Source organism: Carcharodon carcharias, chromosome 6 (assembly GCF_017639515.1).
Source record: "Carcharodon carcharias isolate sCarCar2 chromosome 6, sCarCar2.pri, whole genome shotgun sequence".
NCBI lineage: Eukaryota > Metazoa > Chordata > Chondrichthyes > Lamniformes > Lamnidae > Carcharodon > Carcharodon carcharias.
In genome coordinates this window covers 16711791-16724316 of record NC_054472.1, presented here as the reverse complement: position 1 = coordinate 16724316, position 12526 = coordinate 16711791, and the positions used below count along the sequence as shown (strand labels likewise).

At 42.3% G+C, this 12526-nt stretch overlaps 1 protein-coding gene across 1 annotated transcript in view; it reads left to right on the top strand.

Annotated features, from left to right (window-relative positions):
• The window catches only part of LOC121279225 (collagen alpha-1(XXI) chain-like), a 182488-nt gene that overhangs the window by 38501 nt on the left and 131461 nt on the right, over positions 1-12526 (top strand). Inside the window, exons 8-11 of the mRNA XM_041190265.1 lie at positions 2882-2893; positions 3019-3102; positions 4291-4344; positions 11773-11826. Coding sequence (XP_041046199.1) covers positions 2882-2893; positions 3019-3102; positions 4291-4344; positions 11773-11826 — 204 coding nt within the window. The remainder of the gene's footprint in view (positions 1-2881; positions 2894-3018; positions 3103-4290; positions 4345-11772; positions 11827-12526) is intronic.

The following is a 12526-nucleotide window of genomic DNA, read 5'->3' as shown; positions in this document are numbered from 1 at the left end:
GAAAAATAGTAAATAGAAAGCTGGGGATTTACTTCAATTTAAGCTAAGACAAAAAGGCTAGAGAAGATAAATTAAAATTATCGAGGTAAATTTAGAACAAAAACATAGAAAATGTCTTTACTACACAAATGATGTTCAGAATAAGTAAATCAATAAAGGCAAAAACATTGAGGCTATTTGGAGTACAACTAGATGTCAATTTGCTTAAGTCAGAGAGCTTCCTCATCACTTTTTAAAATTATGTTTACATCTGTTGCTAATACCATTTTAACTGGCCTCCATTCTTCACTACTTTGTGATTCCAGTTGTTAAGTGGTACTCTAAACTCACAGAATTCTCTTCATAACCCAACGATTTATAATTTGCATAAAATGAGAAATTAGCTAAAAGTTACGTCACCCCCTTCCAATCAGCTGATGTTCTCCCCCTCATCCTTAACAGAGCTGTTGTTTTAGTGTTTTCTTCCCTATGAACATACCCAAAGAAGGTTCATTTATTCTTCTATTTGCCATTATAATTTTCTCCATTTTTCTAATGATCCCTGTCACTAATAATATTTTAAAACCATCCTTTTACTCTCCACTACTTTAAATCTAGATTTGTAAAAGTTTTGCTTACTGTAGTAAGCACCTACTGTTGATTAATTTGTGATGCAACATTGTTAGAGCAGATCAGAGCGTTGGAAAGTAAAATTAAAATTTTTTTCACTTAATCATCATTTCACTTTTTCATTGATATAAACTAAAGTCATAGATGGGGGAGGAACACTCATGGGTTTGGTAACAGTATGAATAGATCATCTGCAAAATGTATATCTTGTACATTTTAACCCCCACCCATATGTCTTGGTTGCAGTGTTTGTCCTTGTGGTAATTTGATTTGTCCAAATTTATTTTTAGAATAGTTATGTTGTTACAAATATTTTCTCTTTTTGCATTCTTTCTGCACTTCCACACCATCAGGTAAGTGATCTACTTTCATACCCTGTCAACGTTGCTAATAATCACATAGATTGAGGCATGTGCCACCGTGGTCTAGAAGCACTCGCACTATAGTTGTTCCTGAACAATGGGGGGGGTGAGGCCTCTACAAGGCCTGCGGTGAAAGACCTGGGGCCAGAATTTCATGTCCTGAATTGGGACAGAACAGAGGTGGGATGGCAAAAAAATGGCACCGATGGACTGCGTGCTTCTCTGCTGCCTCCGTTCCCGACTCTGAATGTTTTCCAAAAGATGAAGGGGGAGCGGGTTAGCTGAGCAGGAAACTGGTGTCGTTGATTGGGCATATTGAAGCCATTAAGGAACTGGTTAAGAGCTCATCTTCTGACCTCTAGTGATTTTCATAGGGTTGGGTGGCCATTAGGTGACCAGCTGAAGCCCGGTGGGAACAGGGACAACACCGCTGATTTAAACCGTTTAATTCAATGCAAACAAGTGAAAGTTTGGACAAAAAAGTGCCGGGCAGTAATAAAATTTTAGTAACCGACCTTTCCTTGCCCCATGTCGGTTCCCAGTTCTCCATTTGCCCTGGCCACATTGAAGATGAAGATCCTCTCATTTTATTTCAACATAGAGGGCAGCCACAGAAATTGGGGCCAGAATGCGGCCCACTTCCCTCATGTTCCACCTTCATTTCTGCACCCCCTCCCCCACCCTGCAGCTACTAATTGGGTGGCAGACTCATCTCAAGGGTCATTAAGACCCCGACTCCATGAAGATCATGCTTCACAGCATGGGTATCAGGGGTAGGTTCGTGCCCCCTGAATCAAACCTACCTCCTAATTCCTTCCTCTGGTGGGAAAATCTGGCCCCTGATTTTTACAATGGATGGCAGAATTCTCCTGTTGGAAGCCCTCTGAAGTGATGAGGAGAATCCCAACAATTCTACCAGAAGGTTCACTGCTGGAGCATGAGAAAAGATGACCAGGGATAAAGAGGAATAACCATGAAGACTGTATCAAAGCTCCCACTAAAACCCTCAGCTGCGACCAAGGCGTTTAATGGATAATTGCTGGACCAGAATTGGATTGAGGGTGAAGAACAGACACTTACCTTCCACAACTGATTTGTGCCATTTGAGTAACAGAACTCCCGCTATGACATTTATGATACTGTGTGTTTGAGCCCTACCTGTTTTCATCTTTCATCTGTAATATATTCACGTCCTCTCCAGTATTAAAGATCAACTCTGGTTACCCAAAATTGAACTTCCATTGCTGTGATTCTTCTGTTCGTCTCTGTCTTATTGAAAATGTGTCCCTTTGTGCACTACATTAACAATACAAAATCAATCTAAAATGCTAAGAATTAAAAGCAGAATACTCCAAACTTACTAGTGAAAGAAAGATCTAGTGTGCAAACTTTAAAATCACTTCCTTTTTTTTTCAGAAAATAGGTTTAATGTTCCTTCGGGTGCTTCGTTTTATTGTCAGACCTGCACGTTATCATTCATAAGAGCATCTAGACTGTGATTGATAGCATCTGTTGCAAACTGAATTGCAAAACATTGTTCAGTTTACATTATTTTTCATGAACCAGAGGAGAGTTTTGTTTTCTCAAAATGTGCCATGGATTGCACTCTGCACCAAATGCAGTAGATTTGCAATAACTTTTTTATGCGTTATTAAAATTAAAAAAAAATCCATGGGAAATTCATGGCTTTACAAAAATAATGTTTGTATACAAGGAAATGATTTCTGGGAAGTTTTTCAGATGGTAGCTGAAGTTTAAAATTTTAAGGTGGGGGGAAAAAAAAAGGGGTTTCCTTCTTCTTGATGTCAAAAAGTGCTTGACAGCCAAAGAAGTCCTGACATGTAATCACTGTTGTATGTGTGGAATGTTTTATCATTGGATTAATTTATTTTATATTTTCTCTTTTTTAGGATGACGAGCGGGTGAGTAATATTTCCATGTATCTTAGGCAGAAGGAGAACAAAGTCTTAGCGATTCTTTAATGCTGATTTAACTCCTTGAACAAAATGTGACTTGTACTAAAATCCCTTCATTTAATTTTGGTAAGTGTCCACCTGACAGAATGGCACCCAAGGCAGTTTGCACATGCCCATCAGGCCCGCCTGGATTACATGGTATTCCTGGACAAAAAGTAAGTTCACTATTGAGTACCTATATCAGACAAGTTTAACCACTCAAAACGTTACAGGAATTGCAGATTTAAAATTGATTGAATATGTGCATAGTTTTAGCAATATATTCTACAATGGGAATCTTAACTTGCAATTATTGTACTCTGTTCAATAGTTAAGACATTATTATAGTTTAACAGCATTCTGATTTTTGGATTTTATGTACCATACATATATATAAAGTTCCTTGGTGTATGTGAAAAATTGATTTTTCACCTTTTTCCTGAGCCAGGTAAGGATGCCAGGAGAGAATGACTCATGAGCTCAAATCGTCCTAAGCATTTATTCTGGGTTTCATTAATATTGTCAACTCTTTTAAAAATCTCGCATTTCACATTAGCATTTCTCTGTACACAGTCTCATTAACATTTCCTTTGGTGAGTTTTTGTCCTCTGAAATTTTTGTTGCTCTGTAATGTATCCCTTTAGACATCCCGACTAAGCTTGTTTTCTTATTTTGGGATAAAGTTCCAGCAGTGCACGACTTCAGTTTAACCTTTTGAATCTGCCCCAATACTGACTCATTTCCCGGGTTGGAGGCCAGTTGTCATGTGCTAGGGCTCCTGATGGGATTCTTGCTGCTGAGAGGAAGCCTGACAGTGTGGCGAGGAGAATATTCCAACAGTATTGCACTAGGTACATTGCTGGAGCATGAATGGAAGCAGCAAGCAATCTTAAGAGGGCAGAAGCACCACTAAAACTGTATCAAGGCCTTCCCCACTGAAGGCCATGCTTAAGCCCTTGGCTTTCAGCAGTTAAATGCTGAGCCTGAATTGGAAGGTGCACTCTACCATCACTAGGGGGACCTGGGCCCCTTTACTGCTACTTTGTGGAACATACTGCCTCCATTCACATGGTGGCACTGGGAAGGGGGCAATAAGCAGGACAAATGGAGGGAAGTTGCATCAAAGTGTGAGTGCTTGGTTGCCTTTCCCAGAAGCCTAAGGGTAACAAGGAACTAAATGGATAGGAAATTCCTCAGAGCTACTTCAATTCCACATGGATTATTTCAATGGAATTGCTGTGGAAATGAGATGGGCTTGATTTTAACACCCCTTACCCTTGAGCAACAAGGGTGTAGAGAACTGTGAGTTGTATAGCACAGTATGTTGGGGCTTACTAATTTATATGGTTTGTTTCTTTTACTAGGGGCATAAGGGAGAACCTGGTAAACCAGGAAAATTTGGAATGAATGGTGTGCCTGTGAGTACTATTCCATTTTCTATATCATCTCTGTATGTTTATAAGGTAGGTGATCAATCAAATAGGGCTGGATTTTACGATTCCCACCAGTAGGCTTGAGGAGCGGGGGTGGTGCACATAAAATACAGCGAGTGGTCTTCCTGCCATCTACCTGCCCGTCCCCAACCTGTCTGAAATGTTATGGGAGACGTCAGGTGGCCTGCCCACTCTTGAGCCTGAGAAACTGTGCCCGCTCATAAAAGGATCAAGAATGAGAGGACACAGATTTAAAATGCTTTGCAAAAGAAGCAAATACGATGTGAGAAAAAACTTCTTCACACAAGTGGTTCAGGTCTGGAATGCACTGTAGGTGAGGTGGAGGCAGCTTCAATGGAGGCATTCAGGAGGGCATTAGATGATTATTTGAATAGAAACTATGTGCAGGGACACAGCAAGGCAATGGCACCTAGTCACAATGCCCATTTGGAGAGCCGGTACAGATACGATCGGCCGAATAGCTGCCTTCTGAGCCATTAAAATTCTGTGATTCATTCCGCCCCCACAGTATTTTACCTGTGAAGAGGGGATGCCCATATTCTGCGTGAAGCCTGGCAGTTTTACACGGGCTCGTGTCGGGCAAGGTTGGGGGAAGTCTTTCTTTGCAAGCCGACCCGGCCCATCAGAGACCACCCTCTTTAATCTCCCTCCCACAGCCTCTTGAATCTGTGTGTCTCCCACCGCCCCCCCATCGGGATTGTGGGCCAGCTCCCCCCATGACCTTTTAGCAGGGGCACGAGAACCACTCGTGAAATGCAGCCCATAGACTGTACTTACCCGTTCTGCATTGTTACCTGGTTTCAAAGCACTGATACATAGCGTTCGATAATATTCTAAGCCAATATGTACATTTCCTTTTTCTGTTTCCTCCTTTCCACCGAACATTTCTTTGTTTCCCTGTTAATTCCCCGTGGATGCCAAGTTCCTCACAACATCTCGAGAAATAAGTGATGAATCAAACCTCCAGCTCATGTAGAGGCCCATTTCTTTTTGAAAACAACGGTCCTATTCAAGTGCATGTCCAGCTAGGTCTTGAAATGCTAACCGACTTGCTGTAAGGCCATTTCATGAGATACGTTAGGGCCTGAATTTTATACTCCCACCAAACCCCCCAGCCCCCACCCCCCACCGCCCGCCCGCCCCCGGTGGGTTCTGAGGCAGTGGGTAGGGGGGACGGAGCATGAAATTGCATGGACCGGATTCCCTCCGGGTTCCCACCGGCCCCCTACCTGGTAGCGATTTTACGCTGGAGCGGGCAAGAGCTCAGACGGAAAGCCTGCCCTCGCCCTAATTAAGGTCCTTAAATGGCCATTAAAGGGCCTTTCCTGCCCAGCCTCAAATTTTAGGCTGACGGGCAGATGACAGCTCAGGAGAAATGCAAAAATAAAGTAAGTTTGATCTCGGGTGGGAAGATGGGGGGAGGGGTTCCTCCATCAGAAGCCCCCATTTGACTGGGGGTACCCTCCCCTTAAAGCCGGTGACCTGTGGACCGCACTTCCCCTGGCCTATCACCTTATAGACCGATTGCGCCCCTCCCCTCGCACAACCTCCCAGGCCTTTCTGACCCTTCCTGCCCTAGGACCCCTGCCACTTACCTTGTCCTCCGGTTCCTGGGCCAGGCAGCTCCTTGCAATGCCTCTTCTAGCCACTGCAGCGCTGTGCCTGGAGGGACTGGAGTGCTACTGGCCATTCTCTCCAAAGCGGGACTTCCTAAGTCCTGCCTTATGTCAATCAGCGCTCATTAGAGCATAATATGGCATCGGGGCTTCTGGAGTTGGTGGGGCGGGGCAGGGTGGGGATGGGTGCAGAGCCTTCGCCATCCCCAAAATTCAGCCCCAGAATTTAATAAAGCTTGTGACTCTCTGGCATACATAATGATGGCAGGAGGTGTCTATGGTATGGCCTATTGACCTGCTACTTAGGTTCAGTGTAGAACAAATATTAATAAATGGTTGAGAGAATGGATGGGGAGGAATCCTTTCATTAGCAGACAAAGGTAGCTGTTCATTTGAGCATGGCTTCCTCGTCTATCTGGACTATAGTTGTAATCGAATCTGGTTGCAAGTATTAATTTTTTTTAAACCTATGGGGGAGAAATAGAAACAGTACGCTCAAGGCAAACTACAAATGCTGATGACGTGGTGCATAAACATAGGGTGACACAAATTTCAAGTTCAATTTACAATAGGCAGTGACACTTTTAATGCAGCACTTTGGTCTTCCAAAGGGCTTAGTCATTTTAAACGTTGTTCTCTTAAAGTAATGGCATAGATTTTGAAATGCCATGCTCTTGCCTTTGTCCTGTAAACATTATTTTTTAAAAACTTTCCTTTTTCTTTCTGCGCACGAAGCAAAGTGGTAATCTTCACCCAATTACTTAGTGAAGCACGTCCCACTCTAATGGCTTTGTGGTCACAGTGATTCATTTCCTTAAATTGTGAAAAATTATTTGCCAATATGCCCACCAAATGCATTTTAATGTTGATGAATGGTATTTCTGATTACTTGCTCTTTACTTTGTGTGTGTGTGTGTGTCCATAGTGGAGTAGGCTAGAAAGGGGATTATGCCCTTGCATCTAAATTAAGCAGTACTGAAAGAAATGTCTTGTATTTCACAATGAATGGTTTATATTGTCATAATCTTTTTGTTCCATTTTTTTACACACTAGTACTGTTTGTGGTTGATAGTGCAGGAGTGCTGAAAGGTCCTGTCCTTTGAAAATAATTAGGATTATGACACAAGAATGTGAACAAATTAATGCATTAATGAAGCAATGTTAACTATCTGAGTTACTTCTCTTGTGTTCTGTTGGGTCCAAAGTTACTTCTCCTAAAACATGCCATTCAAAAAAGTATTGAATAAGCACCAAAAATGAAATGATACAAGATCAGAGCTATTTACCTTTAGTTCTTTCTCCTCATCTCTCAATGTTGGTAACTTATACACAGAGGTGTAGTTCCATAGTCAGCAAGAATCTTCCAATATCTCATGTGAGTGGCCATATGGTCATGCCAGTCTAGACAATCAGTGTTCCAATGGCTTATCATGAAGATAATCACAAGTAACCTGAATGCTGCAATTATCAGGAAGGGTTAACTCATTTGGAGCATGCACGTACATTTTATTGCACAGAGAATACTTGACTTTTTTAAAAGAGTTAAGCGTCACAATTAAATTACTATAATGTGATCATGGTTCAATGTCTTACCCCTTGCCTGGACAATATGTGACATTTTTTAAAAATTCCAGTAACTTTTAAAGAAAAATAGAACAACTTACATTTATATAGCACCTTTTAAGACTTCAAGATGCCCCAAAATGCTTCACAGCCAAACAAATACTTTTGATGTCTAATCACTGTTATAATGTAGGAAACGCAGCAGCCAATTTGTGCACAGCAATGTCCCAAAAGCAGCAATGTAGTAATGACCAGATAATCTGGCTTTGTGATGTTGGTTGAGGGATAAATATTAGCCAGGACACCGGGAATAACTCGCCTGCTCTTTTTCCAAATAGTTCCATGGAATCTTTTATGTCCACTAGACAAAGCAGACAATTTAATGAATCATACATGCAGCACCCCCTACTACACTGGAGTGGCAGCCTAGACCTTTGTACTCAAACTTACAACCATCTGACTCAGAGGCGCGAATGCTACTCACTGAGCCATGGCTGACATGCTTAACTTGTAAACAGGCAGAGTGAGAGAAAGCTGCTAGGAGCTGTGGACCATTAAGCAAGAAGGTGGCGAAGTTCATGCTTGAGCTGGAGTGTCCACAATCATGAAGTCCTTAAGAGGAGTTGGGTGTCACTTAGCTGGATATTAGTGGAAGGACCTCAAGAAATCTCATACCTCGGAGAATAACAGGAACCCTGTGGAGAATTAAAGAGAATTCCTGAAAGCTGTGGCACACCTTGGTTTGATCCCAGGAGAAGTGAAAGAACCCTCAAGATCCTGTAAAGTGTAGGGAAACTCTTGGGTGGAAATAAAAATAGAATGAGGAGTGACCCATAGAGATTTTTGGATTTAAATAATAAGAGTTTATAAAATATAGTGTTAAGTTAGTAGAACTCACTTTGTTTAATTCTTGTACAGTAAAAGTTTTTGTTTAAAATGTGAAACCTTGTGGTGTAGTTCTTTCAGTTAATATCTGGAAGTTTGAATTTCTTTTTAAAAGTTAATGGTCTTTCTCGAGATCATAACAGTGTATGTGGCATTTTTCTGATTACCTTAAATAGTTGACCATGCTCAGCTATAGGATTGCTACTCGACAATTAGGAAATAGTTCATTGTAACTTTGTCCAATAGGTTTTGAGGTCCAGAGGTCTACCCTTTCTGAGTTTGAATTCTTCATGTTACATAGAATTTACCTTCTCCTATTGAGCTTTCGCCCTTGAGCACTTGGGCACCACCTTTCAGATTGCTGCTCATATATGCCCATCGACAATAGGTTGTTTCAGTTCATCCACAGGTATTTTTCTAAAATGCTATGTTCTGGGCTACATTTCCCTTAGTGCTTCTCAGTCTGATATAATTCTTCCTGTATCTTGAGACAGCTCTGTCCTGCCCCAAGGTATCTTAGTGACAGCCTTACGATATCTTTGGCCTGTTTTGGCCTAGCACAGACTTGAGTGCCATGGCACCACTATCAGCTAATATCCCAGAATTGACCGGAGCTCTTGATTCTTCTCCTGCATCCTCCCCCACCGATAAAGGGAGACTTGGGTGCACTCCTACAACAAACACAGCAAGTTAGCATATAGGCTCAGCAATCAATTAAGAAGGCATATTGGCCCTTATTGCAAGATGAATGGAGTACAGGAACAAGGAACTCTTGCTATAATAGTGTGGGGTTTTGGTGAGACGACATATGGAATACTGTGCACTGTTTTGGTCTCCATATCTAAGGAAGACTATACTGAATTGGTGGTGGTGCAGCGAAGGTTCACTAGATTGGCTCTTAGGATGAGAAGATTGTCCTATACTGAGAGGCTGAGTAAATGGGCCTATATCCTCCAGAGTATAGAAGAGTTAGAGGTGATCTGATTGAAACATACAAGATCCTGAAGGTGCCTGACAGGATAGGCACTGAGAGATTGTTTCCCCTGGCTGGGGAATCTAGAGGACAGGGGCACAGCCTCACAATAAAGGGTCAATCATTTAGGACTGAGATGAAGAGAAATTTCTTCACTCAGAGGGTTGAGAGTCTTTGGAATTCTCTACACCAGAGGGCTGTGGACTCTCCATCATTGAAAATGACAGTAGGTCTTTAAATAGAAGTCTGGTTACTAGAAATATTGCAACAAAGTCCACAAAGAACTCCTCAGTCCAGATCATTGAACTGTCATTTTAGAGGAGAATAACAGCAAGTGAGCTACAATGGGAGAATCTTTGGAATAAAATTCAACTGTGGGTGCAGAAAATGGGTGGGAGCAGGTCATCTGCCTGTTTTACATCTTGCCTGACATCCCTTTCAGTTGCCTACCCCAGAGGCAGAAGACCCTCATTTTGTGTGGAACATTTGATCATCTATATTTATATCTAAATTCTCCAATTCCATATATATCCTCCTTAGCCAAAGCTGAGTCATAGTGGAGTCCAATCCAGCTGCCTCCACAAACAATTATACTTCATGTCCTATGAACAGCAGAGTGCTAGCCGCCTCTTGGTTTTGATACCTTCCATAATCAAAGTTTGATTTTGTCCTCATCTACTGTCCAACTATATGCACTTTCCAGCTGGAACCACAGGATATAGCGATCAAACGTGAGAGGAATCACGCGCTGTACTTTTTGTTCTTTACTGGTCAGTAGGTGGGCTGAACGCAGCTCCAGCTGATGTTGGCTGACAGGATTGAAAGTGGGACTTTGCAGTCTGTAAAGCTCGGTGCTACACTGTGGTTCGCTGAACCATCAAATCATCACATGCGCAAGGTTTTGTTTTTAATTGCATCAGTTAAACATAAAATTCTGGACAGCTTATGGCTTTAAGTTGAGGATTTTGCCAGACCTGATCGTAGGCAATCCTTCCACACCCCTGAAAATGAATTGTGTATCAGGGGACAGAACAGGATGGAATTGAAACTGGGACTCCTAACCTTAATCTACCTCCTTGGCCTCTCAGTGGGCAGATAGATCATTGGCGGTTGGTGCGTCTAGTGAGATGATGCTGGAAAATGACTGCCATTGGGACCACCTAACTGGGAGGAGAAGGGATATCAGCGAGAAATGCAGCTTAACCGCAGCCCGCTCCCCCCCCACCCCTCCTCCAGCCCCACACACCCCCAACCCCCACCCCCAAAGATTAAAGTAATTCCTTAAGATTGTTTGCCCCTTTTACAAAGGGGATTGAGGGAAGCACAAATGCTTCTGAGAGTCCCAGTGTCCCCTCACTAGACTGGCAGCTTGTGCTGCAGTATGCAACCTTGACGGAAAGGCAAGCATCCTAGATGCACCCTTAGTCTTCACTCAGAGGTTGTCGAATCTTTGGAATTCTCTGCCCCAGAGGGCTGTGGAGGCTCAGTTGTTGAGCATGTGCAAGACTAATATTGAAAGATTTCTACCTACTAGAAACATCAAGGGATACAGGGATAGTGCAGGAAAATAGTGTTGAACTGGAAGATCATTCATGATCTCATTGAATGGTGGAGTGGGCTCAAAGGGCTGAATGACCTACTCTTGCTCCTATTGCTTGTGTTCTAATAACAAAATGTTCCCAATTCAACTAATAATTAAAGAATTTCTCCTGGCCCGGAGACCCATGAGGTGCCAGTACGAGAGAATGTAGGTGGACACATCCCAACACTTTCCTTGGGATGTGCCCCCTGTTGACTTTCAACCCTTTTAATAGTTAATAAAAGAGAGACTTGGATTTATGTCGCAATTTTCATGACCACTGAATGCCTCAAGCGCTTTATAGCCAATGAAGTACTTTTGTAGTACTGTTGTAATGTAGGCAATGCGGCAGCCAATTTTCACTCAGCAAACTTCCACAAACAGCAACGTGATAATGGCCAGTTAATCTGTTCTTTGTGATGTTGCTTGAGGAACGACCATTGGCCAGAGACACTGGCGATCACTCCCCTGCTCTGCTTCAAAGTAGTGCCATGGGATCTGTGACATCCACCCGAGCAGGCAGATGTGGCCTTGGTTTAATGTCTCTTTCAAAAGACAACACCTCCGACGGCCCAGTGCACCCTCAGTACTGTGCTGGAGTGCCAGCCTTGATTTTTGTGCTCAAGCCCTGGAGTTGGGACTTGAACCTGGAACCTTGTAATTCAGAGGCAAGCATACAACCTACAGAGCCACAGTTAATATACATATTAAGAATGTTTTATACATAGTGATGACAATCTATATACTGCATCTTTAATTTGTGTTTCATTTTTAAGGGACGACCTGGCGAACAGGGTATTCCAGGTATACCTGGTTCTCGAGGCATACAGGTACAGCATTGCATATTACTTTCATTGCTTCCTAACAAAGCAACCTTGCTGTAATATAGTAATGCTTTGTGCTGGTCCTTCTGCTCTACCCTTTCACACCATCCATCGGTTTCCATGCCATGATTCTAGAACTAATGACCCTCCCCCCTTTTTCCAAATATGCGTTCATCCAGGCCTGTTCAACTCCTGATATGATTTTATGTTCCATCAGCCCCAATTGGTGATCTGTCCCACGGTTCGATTTCCTTTTGAATGAAAACATTGTCATCTACATTTTCTAATTTCTTTTGACATATTTACCCCTAGTCTATTATATTTGACCTGTGATCTCTGTGCTGGCTTTATGCTAGAGCAGCCTAAAACCAATTTTCCTCCCCACTTTTCATAGAGCCTTGTATTTTCCACTAAAATACTCATTCATAGTTCCCTTTAAACAATGCAGTGGTTTTTGCCTCAACTACTCCATGTTGAAGCAGACCATGCTCCAATGATTCATTTTATAATGAAAGTTTTCCTCGCTTCATTCCCTTAGTGGCAATTTTAAATTGATGCCTCCTCATTATGGATTCCCAACCAAAGAAAATCACTTTTCTGTACTTACTCTATCAATACCCTTTTATAATTTAAAATTAACTGGACGAAATCTCCTCTTAGCCACCTCTGCTCCAATGGAAGAAGGCCAGGTACCTTAAGTTGTCCC